Here is a 14,217-nt window from a genome sequence, read left to right as displayed (position 1 = left end):
GATTTTTTAACTAAATGTTTTGCCACTGTGCTGCAGTATAGATAGAGACATAAAGATGTATATTATATACATAAGGTGGTGCTCTGGCGGCAACCATACAGGCTCCCCTCCTCCTGCCTTGATTCTAGCCTGCATGCTTCCAACATTTTCGCTGGATTTTTTAACTAAATGTTTTGCCACTGTGCTGCAGTATAGATAGAGACATAAAGATGTATATATTATATACATATAATATTATATATATTTTTTAAAATTAAAAATACAACTTGACCTCTAAGTGACCCTATAATTTATTGTGCTAACCAAGAAATCCTTCCCCACCCTGATCCCATCCCCTACCCCCATTATCCTACATACACACACATATGCCTCTACCAACTGCCCTAGTTCTTGGTGGAACTTCTAATCTTTTGGTGCATTTTCAGCGTCTTTGAAGTGGCTGGAATCTACCTATAGCCCAGCTGATTCTGACGCACCCTTAAATTTCTGAGCCAGGCCATGGAAATGGAAACAAAAAACCAATGCCCTAGAGAAGGGAGCTAAGCTGGCATGCTGCCTTTTTTGCTCTATTTGTCCTGGATTCTACATCAACAACTACCCCAACCTGTGTTTTCTCCTTCTTCAATAAAAAGACTATATGAAGCAACCAGGCCTTGAGCTATGATTTAGATGCCTAAGCTAAGGACTGCCTGACAGTCAAATAACAGCCTAGGCCCTTGCCCACGAGCTCCATCTTGGCCTACATTTTCTGGACATGCTGTTGGGTAGTCATCAAATCATCTTCAAATTTCCCATCTTGCTCTTTCACTTGAGTACAGAGGGACATTCAGAGTAACCAGAAAGAACATGGGCCTGGGAAAATAGAGGCTAAAAGCCTCCACTCCTCCCATGGTTCTTCCGCATTTCTCATGAAAATAAATAAATAAAACTAGGCCAAAATTGCTCCCAACCCCAATTAGCATTTTTTAAATGCCCACTCCCAGTCAGGCAAATCTAATCAAAACTACAGCATCCAGAGAGGTTCTCTCTGAACTGCCTTGTAACCCCACCCACACCCATACCTTGAGGTAAGTATCCCGTCCCACTTATTAAAAAGAGAAAAAAGCTAGAAAACTGGCCTCTCCCCACTTCTCAAACTTAGTGTGCTCAATTACCTGATTCAGTCCAATGGAAGGTTCATTGAGGTGCACAATCCAGACTCCACACACTGGTTCTCAACTCTGGAACTTCACCAGCCTAGCCCGCTTAAACCAGCCACCTGTGTTCCACCTCTGCAAGGCTGAGGAGAAAAATACTACCAAGGGGATAGTCCCCAAATGTCTGATTACTGTGCCAAACAAACCAAAAAGTTATAGGTCTACAACTTCAGAAGAATGTTAATGGAAAAAGATAAAACATTTAAAACTTATTTAAGCATCAGCATATGTTAACTTACTATACACATCTGAGTAGAGAGTGTGCTGTTGCTGTGCCTTTGGCTTTCTCTGCATCACTCTTCCCAGGAGGAGGTATTAGATTAAATAACAAGGTCACCAATGCAGCCTGACTCGGCTCCTCTGTGGCTGTACACATTAATACCTGCACACATGCTCACTCACAGAGTTGGGAAACAAGTTGCATTTTTCTCAGATGAGTCTTTTCTAAAATGGAAAATTTCCAAACGAGCAAATTTAATGAAACAGAAAGAAGTCCAAGGAGAGGGTAGTCTTATCTTGGCAGCGCCGAAGCAGGGCTGGGTCTTGTAATTATTTTTATCACTGATGATAATAAACTATAATAGGACTCCATCTTTTGTGCTTACTTTGCTGACATACTATACGTCTTTGTACACTGTAATGCTACTGTTTCTCTGTTATACCATCTGGATCCCCTTTCACCTACCCTGTCCTCCCACCCTTACTCAGAATGATATTGAACAAAAACACAGGGATTTAGGGCTGGAGTCAACTCATGGAGCAAAATTAATAGGTGATGAGGCCCAGGATCAGACGTGGCTTGCTAAATCACTTGGTTACTTCCTAAATTGCTTAGTTACCAGTTGCTTCCCAAAAAGCAAGACAGCTTGCTGAGTACTTGTTCTTATATGCACTAGTTTGGAAATAAAGCAAGTGGTGATCTCTTTCTCAGGGGAGTTGGCTTAGCCTCTGGATGCATAAGCTCCTTTCAGGACTTCATTATTAACTACTTGTAGTAATACAATTGCTTGAGTGGTGGGACCAGACACCAAATATCCATCTCAATTATGTTCAGAGAAGCCATTAAGAGCCAAAGTTCTAGGGTTTGGTTGCATCTTTGGTAGCACTTTCTGAGAGATTGGTTGGGCAATTCCTGGCCAGAACAGTGGGGAAGGAGAATACCAAGAGACTTGGACTACCACCAACCATTTCTGGTGTCAATATTACAGGTAGCAGCGATCAGTCCTCCAAAAAGGGTCTGCGCTGTGTCCAAAAGGCAGGGGAAGAATAAGGAAGAGAGTTTCAACTTAATATTAGGTTAAAGGTTGGTCAGAAAAAACATTTGGGGTCAACATTTCTTCCCTCAGTACACAAGTAGGACAATTTTAGTTTCATAAGAGGTAGAAACTAATTCCAAAGCAACCAAACCCATTAGCACCATTCCATCCTATAAAGGACTTTGGTTGGCCATATGGTTTGTGGAACTGCATCTGTCTATTTGTCTGCTAATCTGTAATCCATATTTTCTCTACTGTTTTTTCTTTCCTCAGAGGCTCTTGCAAATAAACAGCAGGGCCAGGGGATGGTTGGCGGGGGAAGCTGAGATAGTAATGGGGTAACAGAAAAAAGCAGAAAGACAAAATCCACAAAGTGTGCCTATTCTCCTCTTACAAAAAAATGGAACACCAGTCCTCAAAGTTAATGAAATTTTGCTTAAAATATTTTAATAAATGGACAAATATAATCAACACCAGTGTCTCATCATTTACCTCAGCATGGGGGGAGTCGAATGATGGTGGAGATGGGGGATGGGCTTGGGCGGCATCCAAGCTCTGAACAAGCTACATGCATGTAGGAATGGCAAGTGAAGGAAGACGGCAACAGCACAAGCCAAGAATCTTCATCAAGGGATTTGCCAAAAATGTTCTAAAATCTCGCTTCAACTCAGCACAATCCTATGGAGAAATAACTGCCAACATAATTGTTCTAGAAGCCAATTCTCTGCAGAATACAGATTTCAATGAAATGAACTAGTCACTGGGGAGGTGAAGTGATGCAGAGGAATAGTCTACATTGCTAAATAGATGCAAAAATGCAAAAGGCACCTTGAAAAACTTTTGACAACACAATCTGTCCACCTAACATATACATTACATACTCCTCACCCCTCCAGAAGGGTTTGAGGTGGGAAGGCATGTTCTGTTCAGATGCAAAATTGGTGAAGCCTGGGATCTAAAATTGTTCAACATCTGCTTTACTAACAATGACCCTGGGGAGCCAGTTATTAGTCACATTTAATAGGTGGGCAACTGAGGCTGATTTAGACCAGGATTCCACAAAATGCTACACCAGGGTGAGAACTCAGATCTTCTAAATCCTTAACTATCTAATACTAAAAACTGAGACAAAAAAAGGAGTGACTTTCAGGACTACATTTCAGTCTACCCCCATAAAACCATATTCTGAGGCTTTATGAGGGAAACAGCCCTGTTGCTGACAGCTACCACCAGGGTGGGCTCTGTAATTCATATTAAGAAATTTAGAATACATCCTGTAGGCTAGGGAAGTATTGTCAGAATTGAATTTGTCTGTTTTTTAAATTACAATACAATAAAATTGCCATTTTGGGGGGAGTGTAAAATTCAGTGAATTTTAACACATGTAGATCTTTGAGTAACCACCACTATCAAGATACAGAAGTTTTCATGGCCCCATAAATCTTCATATCATTTCTCTATAGCCACACCTTAACCCTACCTCTAACACTGACTTTATTTTCCTTCACAAGTTTTTTTCTTTTCAAGAATGTCATAGAATATGTAATCTTTTAAGACAAGCTTCTTTAACTTAGCCTTTCATATTCCTTCAAGTTAACATATGAATCAATAATGTTACCTTTCCTTGCTGAATAATATTCTATCTTATGGATCCATCCATTCACCCATCGAAGGAAGTTTAGGTTTCTAGTTTGGGGCAATTATGAATAGAGCTGCTATAAACATTCGTATCCAGGTTATTGTAGTCACTCCTGTAGGATAAATACTCAGGAGTAGGATAGCTAGGTTATATGGTAAACACATGTTTAACTTGGTAAGAAACTTCCAAACTGTTTTCCAGAGTGGCTGTACCATTTTGCATCCAAACCAGCAATATCTAGAGCTCCACTTGCTCCACATCCTCACCAGCTCTTGGAATTCATTAATTTTTATTTTAGCCATTCTAATAGATGTTTAATGGCATCTCATCATAGCATTTCCCTAATAGCTAATAATGTTTAACACCTTTTTATGTGCTTATTTATTATACGTAAATCCTCTTTGGTAAATTATCTGTTCAAATTCTTTTCCCTTTTTTCTAATTGGGTTTTAAATTCACTCATCGTCGAGTTTTCAGAATTCTTTATATATCCTGAATCCAAGTTCTGTGCCAGATATGTAACTTACAAATATCTTCTGCCAGTCTGTAGTTTATATTTTCATTCTCTTAATATCTTTCAGAGGAAAAGTTTTACATTTTATAAAGAACAATTCATCATTTTTCCTTCTATGGATTGTGCTTTTTGTGCCATATCGAAGAATTCTTCCTCTAACTCAGCGTTTTTCAACCACTGGTCACTTTACCCACTGGGAACACTGAACAATATCTGGACACATTTTTGGTTGTCACAGTTTGGGACGGGGGACATGCTACTGGTATATAATGGGCAAAGATCAGGGATGCTGCTAAATATCCTACAATTCACAGTAAAGTTCCCACGACAAAGAATTATCTCGCCCAAAATGTCAATAGTGCTGCTGCTCAGAAACCCTGATTTAACCCCAGGTCACAAAGATTTCCTCTATGTTGACATCTAAACGTTTTACAGTTTATGTTTTAATTTTAGATCTATGATTCATTTAAAATTATTTTTTGTATAACAAATGAGGTTTAGATGAAGATTCATTTTTTGGCATATAGATGTCCAACTGTTCCAACACCATGTATTGAAATGACTGCTTTTACCACTGAATTGTTTTTGCACCTTTCTCCAAAATCAAATAGCCATAATTGTGCAGGTCTATTTCTGGACTCTCTATTCTGTTACCCTGTTTTCTGTGTCTGTCTTCTCCCCACTACCACACCATATTCATTACTGTAGCTTTATAGTAAATCTTCAAATTGGGTGGCGTGATTCCTCCAACTTTATTCTTTTTCAGAATGGTCTTAGCTATTTTAGCTCATTTGCCCAGGCAAATTTCAGAATCAGTTTGTCAATATCTACAAAATAAATCCTGCTGGAATTTTGACTAGTATTGAGTTAAATAATACACAGATCAATTTGAGAATTGACATCTTTACTCAGTTGACATTTCCATTCCATGAACATAATGTCTCTCAATTTATATGATTTATTTTATCAGCATTTTGTAGTTTCCACCAGATTTTATAAATGTTTTATTAGATTTATACATAAGCATTTCATTCTGGGGAGCTATTATAAATGGTACTTTAAAGTTTGGATTTCCTTGTGCATTGCTAGGAAATAGAAATGTAATTGATGTTTTGTGTGTTGATCTCGTGTTTTGGACCTGGCTAAACAAACGTATTAGTTCTAGTTTTGTTGTAGATTCTTTGAGATTTTCTACACATATAATCATGAAATCTGCAAAAAAATGTCAGTTCTATTTCTTCCTTTGCAGCGTGTATTCTTTTTCTTTTTGTCTCATTGTACTGGATAAGACTTCTAGTATAATGTTAACAGGACTGATGAAAGTAGACATCCTTGCCTTGTTCCTAATCATAGAGCAAAGTATTCAGTCTTTCATCAAGTATGATGTTACGTGTAGATTTTTGGAGATGGTCTTTACCAGGTTGAGGAAGTTTTCATCTATTCTTAATCATTTGTATTATGGATGAATGTTAAATTTTGTCAAATGCTTTTTCTGCATCAATTGATAAGTGATTTTCTTCTTTAAACTGTGAATATGATTGATATCCTGAACATTTTTAATATGACATTATAAAACTGGTTGCTTAAAGTATATGGAAAACATTTATATTTTTGTTTTAGTGGTCAATATGATTTTCAGGCCACATGTTTCCATCAGCTTTCTGTGGGCTGATGGCTCAAAGTCAATTCAGTTCTCAAATTCAATATTAAGGATGATATAATGTCAGTATTTTAATAGTTTTTTAATCAATTCAAGAAAGTTTACTTCTACTTTACTAAAAGTTTTTTATCATGAATGAATGTTAAATTTTGTCAAATGCTTTTTCTGCATCAATTGATAAGTGATTTTCTTCTTTAAACTGTGAATATGATTGATATCCTGAACATTTTTAATATGACATTATAAAACTGGTTGCTTAAAGTATATGGAAAACATTTATATTTTTGTTTTAGTGGTCAATATGATTTTCAGGCCACATGTTTCCATCAGCTTTCTGTGGGCTGATGGCTCAAAGTCAATTCAGTTCTCAAATCCTTTGTAGTGTTATTCAGGTGTGTGTGTTTTTTTTTTTGTGTGTGTGTGTGTGTGTGTGTCTCTCTCTCTCTCTCTCTCTCTCTCTCTCTCTCTCTCTCTCTCTCTCTCACAATGGTTAACCTAGAACCAGAGGTGCTGTGTAATTTCCAGAACTTCTAAGTAATAAACCTTGTCTCTTTCTAAGTTTCTTTACAGTCATTGCTGATGGTGTCTTGCAATCATAATGAGAAATACAAGGGCTGGTCCAGCCACAACACTGGTAATCAATAGGCTGAGACTGACACAAAACACATGCTTAGAAAATTTAATATGGTTAAGATGACAACATTCCCCAAATTGACCTATAAATTCAATGCAATCTCTATCAAAATCCCAGCTTTCTGTTTAGAAATTGACAAGGTGATGCTAAAAATCATATAGAAATGTGAGTAACCTAGAATAGCTGAAACAGCCTCTTGAAAAGTAGGAATGAAGTTGGAGACTTCACATTTCTTGATTTCAAAACTCATTACAAAAGCTACAGTAATCAAAGTGGTGTGTTACTGGCATAAGGATAGACATATGGGCAAATGCAATAGAATTGAGAGTCTAGAAATGAGCTATCACATTTACAGTAAATAAATTTTCAACAGGGGTGCTAATATTTTTTTTCAACGAATGGTGCTGGGACAACTGGATATCTACATGCAAGAAAATAAAGTTGGACCCCTACATCACATCATATATAAAAATTAATTCAAAATAAATTTAAGGCATAAATATAAGAGCTAAAACTATAAAACTACTAGGATACGACATGCGGGCAAATCTTCATGATCTCGGATTAGGCAATGGTTTCTTAGATATGACACAAAAACAAAAATATCCAAAAAACTGATAAATTGGACTTCAAAATGTTAAACTTTTATGCTTCAAATAACATTTATCAAGAAAATAAAAAGAAAATCCATAGAATCAAAGAAAATATTTGCAAATCATATATATGATTTATGAATATATATGAAAATATATAAAGAACTCTTTCCACTCAATAATAGAGACAAATGACCCAATTACAAATTGGCAAAGAATTTGAATAGATACTTCTCCAAAGAGAATACTCAAATGGCAAATAAGTACATGAAAATAAATCCTCAACATCATTAACCATCAGGAAAATGTAAATCAAAACCACAATAAGATACCACTTCACACCCACATGGATGGCTATAATTAAAAGATAATTACAAGTATTAGAGAAAATGTGGAAAAACTGGAACTCTTATACACAGCTGGTGGGAATGTAAAATAGTGCATGGTCCAGCAATTCTACTCCTAAGTACATACATAAGAGAAATGAAATATATGTCCATACAAAACTTATAAATGAATGTTCATAACACAATTATTCATAATGGCCAAAAAGTAGAAACAACCCAAATTCCCATCAATTAATGAGTGAATAAACAAAATGTGATATATCCATTCAATAGAATATTACGGCAATAAAAGGAAATGAAGTATGACACATGCTATAACATGAATAAACCTGGAAAACATTATGCTAAGTGAATAAAGCCAAACACATAAGGCTACACATTGCATGATTTAATTTATATGAAATGTCCAGAATAGGCAAATCTATAGAGACAGAAAGTAAATTAGGGTTTGCCTAGGGCTGGGGGTGGGAGGATAGGGTGGAATAGGAATTGACTGCTAATAACCTTTAGTCATCTTGCAAAGCAGTGGAATGGGGCAAGAGGGAACCTAAAGATATCTAGTCACCAAGGCAAAGCAACTTGGGATATTAAGTAGGAAATTTACACAAACGGTAAGAAAGCATTAAGATATCTTAAGGGTGCAACATGCTCTCTCTCCTGTCCCTAGTCCATCAAAAAAGGCAATATGACCAGACTAGCACAGGGGGTCTGGGGCCAGAATTAGGGAGGTATTTTCCCTATAACTTCTCCATTGACTGCTCCCGCCATCAGATATCCATCCCTAGGATCGATATCCAAAATATTTGATGTGTGTGTGTGTGTGTGTGTGTGTGTGTGTGTGTGTGATCTCCTTAAAGCTTTATTAATGAAAGACTGGGCAAGCGGTTGATGCTTGTGTTCATTTCACATCTCACTGATTTCACAGGTGGAAATTTCTCCTCTTGACAGAAGATAAAAGCCAAAAGAGATTTTAGCATGCCACTCCAAGCAGGTTTTTCAAGTTTAGATTCTAAAAAGCTGCCTAACCATGAAAGCAGGACTACATTTGGGTGAAAATCCTGATCCCCATCTTTTTGTCATCTAGGAAGAAGCAAAGAAAGCAAGCAACCTGAGATAGGAAACAAAAGGTATTGGGTCCAGATGTGAACACCATGCCTGTCTGTCAGGTAGGGGTCTCTCTCCCTAGACTGGGCACCCCCCCACCCCACTCATAAGGATTCTCTTTCTATAGACTCGTCCATCAATTTACACCTAGCTTACTTTCTCTTCCTGTGAAAGCCTCCAAACAGAGAAAGAAACCAGATAGACTCTGAGGCACAGACTTTACTAGGCAGGAGAAAAAAACATCCTTGGGCTATGTATGGGGCTCCTAATCAAGAAGAGGGGAGTTGAGCCATTTTAACAACAAATATTAATTTTTTATTAAATTTCAAAACAAATACTACAATAATTTCTTCTCTTTCATAAAAAAAACTTAAATAATTATGACACTAACAGTTTGAGAAAAATCAAACAAAGAAAGCAGAAATGATGAAAAGTGATCAAAAGTGATCAAAAGACAAATTCAAGGACAGAATAAATACAGACTATTTACATGTCTGCCTGGCCCTGGTAGCTGCTGCCAGAGTTCCAAACCCTCAGTCTCAGAATTAGCAAGAGTTCAAAATCTCCTCCAGCTTCAGCATGTCCAAGGGGGGGATTCTGGTGACTTCAAAGAAGACCCTGTAAAAGGAAGAGTTGTCCACTCAGTGTAAAATAGGCCCAAACAAGGAAGTTCCATGGAATAAGTGGGACATAGGGCCCTTGGTTCCCTATCTTGCTTCAACCATGGAATAGAAAGTAAAGTGAAAAGAACCTCAATATTTCTTTTCCCTCAAGTGAAGCTAGTCTGGGCCTTTCCATGATTGAGCACAAACCGAACCTCAACTGGAGCCCGGTACTTACTCATGAGAATACTTGGAAAGCACAGTCTTGAACCTATCGCAAGAACGCAAAGTCAGCAGGATGTTCAGCTGCTTGACCAAAGGGTGAATATCAGAGGTCTTGTAGCCACTGTAATACTCCAGGGTAGGAGCCTGGAAGAAGCAACACAAACAGTGACTTTTACAACAGGAAGCAGCCCCTTCTTCCATCTGTACTATCTCAAATCCAAACTTCTTATCCATGGTATAGAAAGGGAAGATAATGAAACATTTCAAAGAGTCATACGGCACGGAGACAGACCAATAATTATAGGGTACTACCTAAAAGAATAGATTCCTGCCACAAACTAGTGGCATCCATACATATGGATACTATATCCATATATATGAATTGAATATTAGCCCTGGCCATAGGTATTCAGGTATGCTGAAATCCACCACCGAAGAATCTAAGGAACAGGACTGACTTTATAATTTACTCACTCTCAGATCAAGAGCCAATGGCCAGGCAAACCTCAGAACAAACATGAGGTCCTAACTCAACAGCCAACAGGAACTTAATGCTGTTCTTCCTCTCTGACTCTAACAGTTATCATTCTATGCATTCATTTTATCATTCAACTTTAAATATGCCTATTATGTGATAGAAGCAATATGGCAGAGTATTAAAGAGCAAAGATTCTGGAGGCAAGTAGCATGGCCTTGAACCAGTTATTTAACCTCTTGGTGCCTCAGCTTCTCAATCTGCCAAATGGAGATCATAACAGTAATTACATTATAGGATTACATTAGTTAATATATACAAAGTGCATAGAACAGAATATAGCACATAGTAATTGCCTAAAAAAAAATGCTAGCTAGGATTAACAATATTACCAATCCCTGAAGAAGATGCTGGGAATATAAAGATGACTAAAGCTCCTGCCCTTAAGGAGTCTGTAGTCTAGTGGGGGAAACAGATATGCACACAGAGAATTACAAAATGTGTGAGAAGTTCTATGATGGAAGTGATTATGGGGCACTGGAGGAACAGGGCAGCAGAACCCATGAACTTTGGCCAGGAGAGACACAGAAAGCTTCATAGAGAAGGGCACATCTGCAATGAGTGTTGAAAGTCAACTGGGAACTCCACAGGCAGAGAAAGGAATGCTCTATAAGGTAGTGGTTTTCTAAAAATACCTTAAACTATTTTCTCTGAACTCTTTTTTAAAAATATCTTACCTGGAAGCCCAAACATCTTACTTGGAATTAGGGGGTGAGGGCTAAGAAGCCCACCCTCAGGGACCTTTTATATGGCCCCTGAGACATTTCTGCAGAAACTCCAGGGCTCTACTGAATACTATTTGGAAACCACTACCACAGTCAAAGGACAGTCATTGGCATGCTGAGCAGGGGAGTAACACATTATATTTGGTGTGTTAAATAAGATTAATGGCCCCATTGTCACAACATAGATTCAGGCCCCAATGTAGGCCCCTTGACTATTATCAAAGCTTACTTGCTAGTGTTGCCACTTTTACACTTTCATCTAGTATACCTTCTATACTGCTATATCAATACTGTTTCCAAAACACACTAAAGGGATTATGTCACATCTCTGGCTAAAAAACTTCCAATGCCTTAGCATAAAGTGGGTTTCTCAGCACCAAAGGTCTCTGAATCCCTACCCCTTTTCTCCCTCCCCCGGGGCAAGTGTTTACCCAGTGTCCAAGCTTCTGCATGTAGAGGGCCAGGAGGAAGGAGCCAGCAGCTAGCTTGGAAGCTCTCTCTTGGATATAGTCGTATTCCAGCAGGGTCATCTCACAGATGAAGCGGGACAAGGTCAGTGTCTTCATGCTGGCATGGATACACTAAGGACAGCAAGAATAGCTCAGCAAGCAATTCAGAAAACCAGCACCAAGCAGAATATCTAAATGGCTTGCTGCCTGAACAATGTATCTCTCCTGCCACCATGACTCACACTAAGGCATCTTACTCCAGAAAGCTTAAGGTGGAGGGGAGGGAGTAAGGTTCTGAAATTACCAATGAAATTAGCTACCTTTAAAGTTTTTAACCAAATTATAAAGTGTGTTTGTGTTAACTTCCCACCTCTCCTTTCTGCATGAGTCATCCTTTGAAGAGCCAAAGCCCTCTAACTATAACTTTGCACCTGGTTCCACCTTAAGAAGTGTTCCATGATCCAAAAGAACTCCTTCCTCTTTCTTGTTTGTATCTTTTTTAAAAATTATAACCTATAACACACATAGAAAAAGTACACAACACCTACTTATAGAATACAGTGAATAATTATAAAGTGACCACCCCTGTAACCAATACTCAGGTGAAGGAAGAGAATTTTGCCAGCATCTCCCCCAAAATTCCCATGTGTCCCTTTCTGATCAAAGAATCTTCCCTCCCTCCCCTACTTTGCTCTCATCTCAAAACTTTATAAGTATACTGTGAAAATCTGAAATGTTCTTCCTTCCACACTTAAAGATTGCCAGTCTAAGAGGGTGGATTGAAGAAGAAACTCCCCTGCCCCTAGTTGTCCCTTTCCCTTTACCTACCATCAGGCAGCCTCTCTGGGTTTGGAGGGAACTAACCCAGCAGTGGGAGAACGGAGATATGCCTCCTCTATCTTACCATAGCATATCTACGCAGAAAATGATAGGCGGTGGGAATGTTGATATCAAATTTGAGGGTCTGTAGGATGCTGATTTCCATGGCAAGCATCTCATCTCGTTGATACATATCATCACAGATGTACAGGAACTCATCCAGACAAGGTGGGTAGGGTTCCTACAGGTGGAGAGGAGAGGCAGTCACAACCAGGCAAAGACAGTCTGCTCCTCTCTGCTTGGAGATGAAAAGCAGAGGGGGAGAAGGATGAAGGAAAGGAGGCGATAACATTTTCTGACATAGACCTTCAAGTTAGCTTAGAGTCAGCCTCTGGTTGATTTTAGTGGCCCATCTGAAAAACAAATTCAGAGACACAGCAGAGATAAGCCTCAAAACTGCACCACTGGAGAAAGGATGGGGCCTCTTGGGGTGGATTCTTACAGCATTAAAAAAAGCACATGATGTGGCACAAGGATTGAGATCAATGATCTCTCTTCTAATGAGAGCCAGGAATTGGAAATCTATGGCCTGCTCTGGGAAAAGGAGGAAAGGAGACCACAAAAAAGGGAACTACAGATGGGAAATAAGCCCTCACTTTGTGTCCTAGTCTAAAGAATAGATAGGAATGTTTGGGAAGGGTACCACAGGGGTAACAAGCAATGAGAAAAAGGCAGCCAGGCACAGAGGTAGCCAAGCCAAGACTGAGGACTGCAGAGGGTGGGAAGATGTGCACTGCGGCTAGACTGGGAAGATCCAGGCCAGGCCAAGGGTAAGTATCCCGGTCTGAGAGCACCTTCCTGTGCCCTGCCCTCTGTAGGTTGAACTTTGGTTTTGGGGAGAGGACTGGGAGGCAGGAAAACCCCTGAATCTGCCTACCCACCCAAGCCTTCTTCCCACACCTTTCTCTCTATATTTTCAGATCACAAACTGGACCAATACTCTGGGTTTTTAGACAAGGAAATTGAGGACCAGAGAGAGGAAGTAACTCTCTACAAGTTCATACAGCAACATAGTATAAGACCAGAGCAAGAAACTTTCTCTCCCATTGCTCTATTCACCACTGGCTCCTTCCTCTCTTCTCATACCATCTCCACACCTCCTTGCAAAAGTTTTTCTGTACTTCTCAATCTTGTAAGAAGACACACCTTCTCTAAAAAACTTAATGGGACCCTTTATCCTGGCAACCAGAAGAGAGGTGCTACTGGTTCCAAGATTTGCTAAGAAGGGTTCCTCATACTCTCTTCCTCCCTTCTGCTCTCTAGGGATCCCAGTTGCATTTCTAACCCCCTTGAGGCTGAGGCAAAAAGTATTTACTCAAGCCATAAGGATGGTCCTAGGCAGGGAAAGGGAAGAGGAGAGAGAGGAAGAAGGGAAGGAGGGAGAGAAAGAGGGAAGAAGACAGAGGGAGGGGGAAAAATGGAAAGAACTAGGGAGTGAATGAGCAGGAGAGGAAATGAGCCAGAGAGGGAAGCAGTAAGGGAGGGAGTAAGGGAGAGTGTGAGGGAAGAGGAAGGGAGAGAGGGAGAAAGGGAAGGAGGCGGCTAGGGAGCAAGGGAGGGAAGGAGGATGGAAGGGAGCAAGCAAGAGTGGGTGGGAGAGAATGATTAAGGAAGCAAGCAAGAGAGGGAGCTATCAGAGAGGGAGCAGGGAGGAAGCAGGGAGAAGGAGGAGCAAGGGAACAAGGGAGCAAGTGAGTAGGGAAGGATGTGAGCCAGAAAGGGAAACAGTGAGGGAGAGAGCAAAGGAAGAGACTAGGGATCAGGGTGGGAGGTAGGGAAGGGAAAAGAGAGGATGAATGAGAAGAAATTAGTAGAAAAGTGGGGAGGAAGGTAAAGGGATCAAAGGCAGGGGAAGGGAG

At 39.5% G+C, this 14,217-nt stretch overlaps 1 protein-coding gene across 4 annotated transcripts in view; it reads right to left on the bottom strand.

Moving 5' to 3' along the window:
- Positions 1-9,298: 9,298 nt before the first annotated feature.
- The window catches only part of CCNB3 (cyclin B3), a 64,211-nt gene continuing 59,292 nt past the window's right edge, over positions 9,299-14,217 (bottom strand). For all 4 annotated transcript variants that reach the window (XM_025047894.1, XM_006913405.3, XM_025047896.1 and 1 more), the window contains exons 9-12: positions 12,384-12,539; positions 11,462-11,611; positions 9,784-9,914; positions 9,299-9,561 (exon numbers count right to left, since the gene is read on the bottom strand). In XM_025047894.1, coding sequence (XP_024903662.1) covers positions 9,489-9,561; positions 9,784-9,914; positions 11,462-11,611; positions 12,384-12,539 — 510 coding nt within the window. In that variant the 3' untranslated portion in view covers positions 9,299-9,488. The remainder of the gene's footprint in view (positions 9,562-9,783; positions 9,915-11,461; positions 11,612-12,383; positions 12,540-14,217) is intronic.

Source organism: Pteropus alecto, unplaced genomic scaffold (genome assembly GCF_000325575.1).
Source record: "Pteropus alecto unplaced genomic scaffold, ASM32557v1 scaffold365, whole genome shotgun sequence".
NCBI lineage: Eukaryota > Metazoa > Chordata > Mammalia > Chiroptera > Pteropodidae > Pteropus > Pteropus alecto.
The sequence above is the reverse complement of the archived record's forward strand: the minus strand, read 5'-3'. Positions and strand labels throughout refer to the sequence as shown.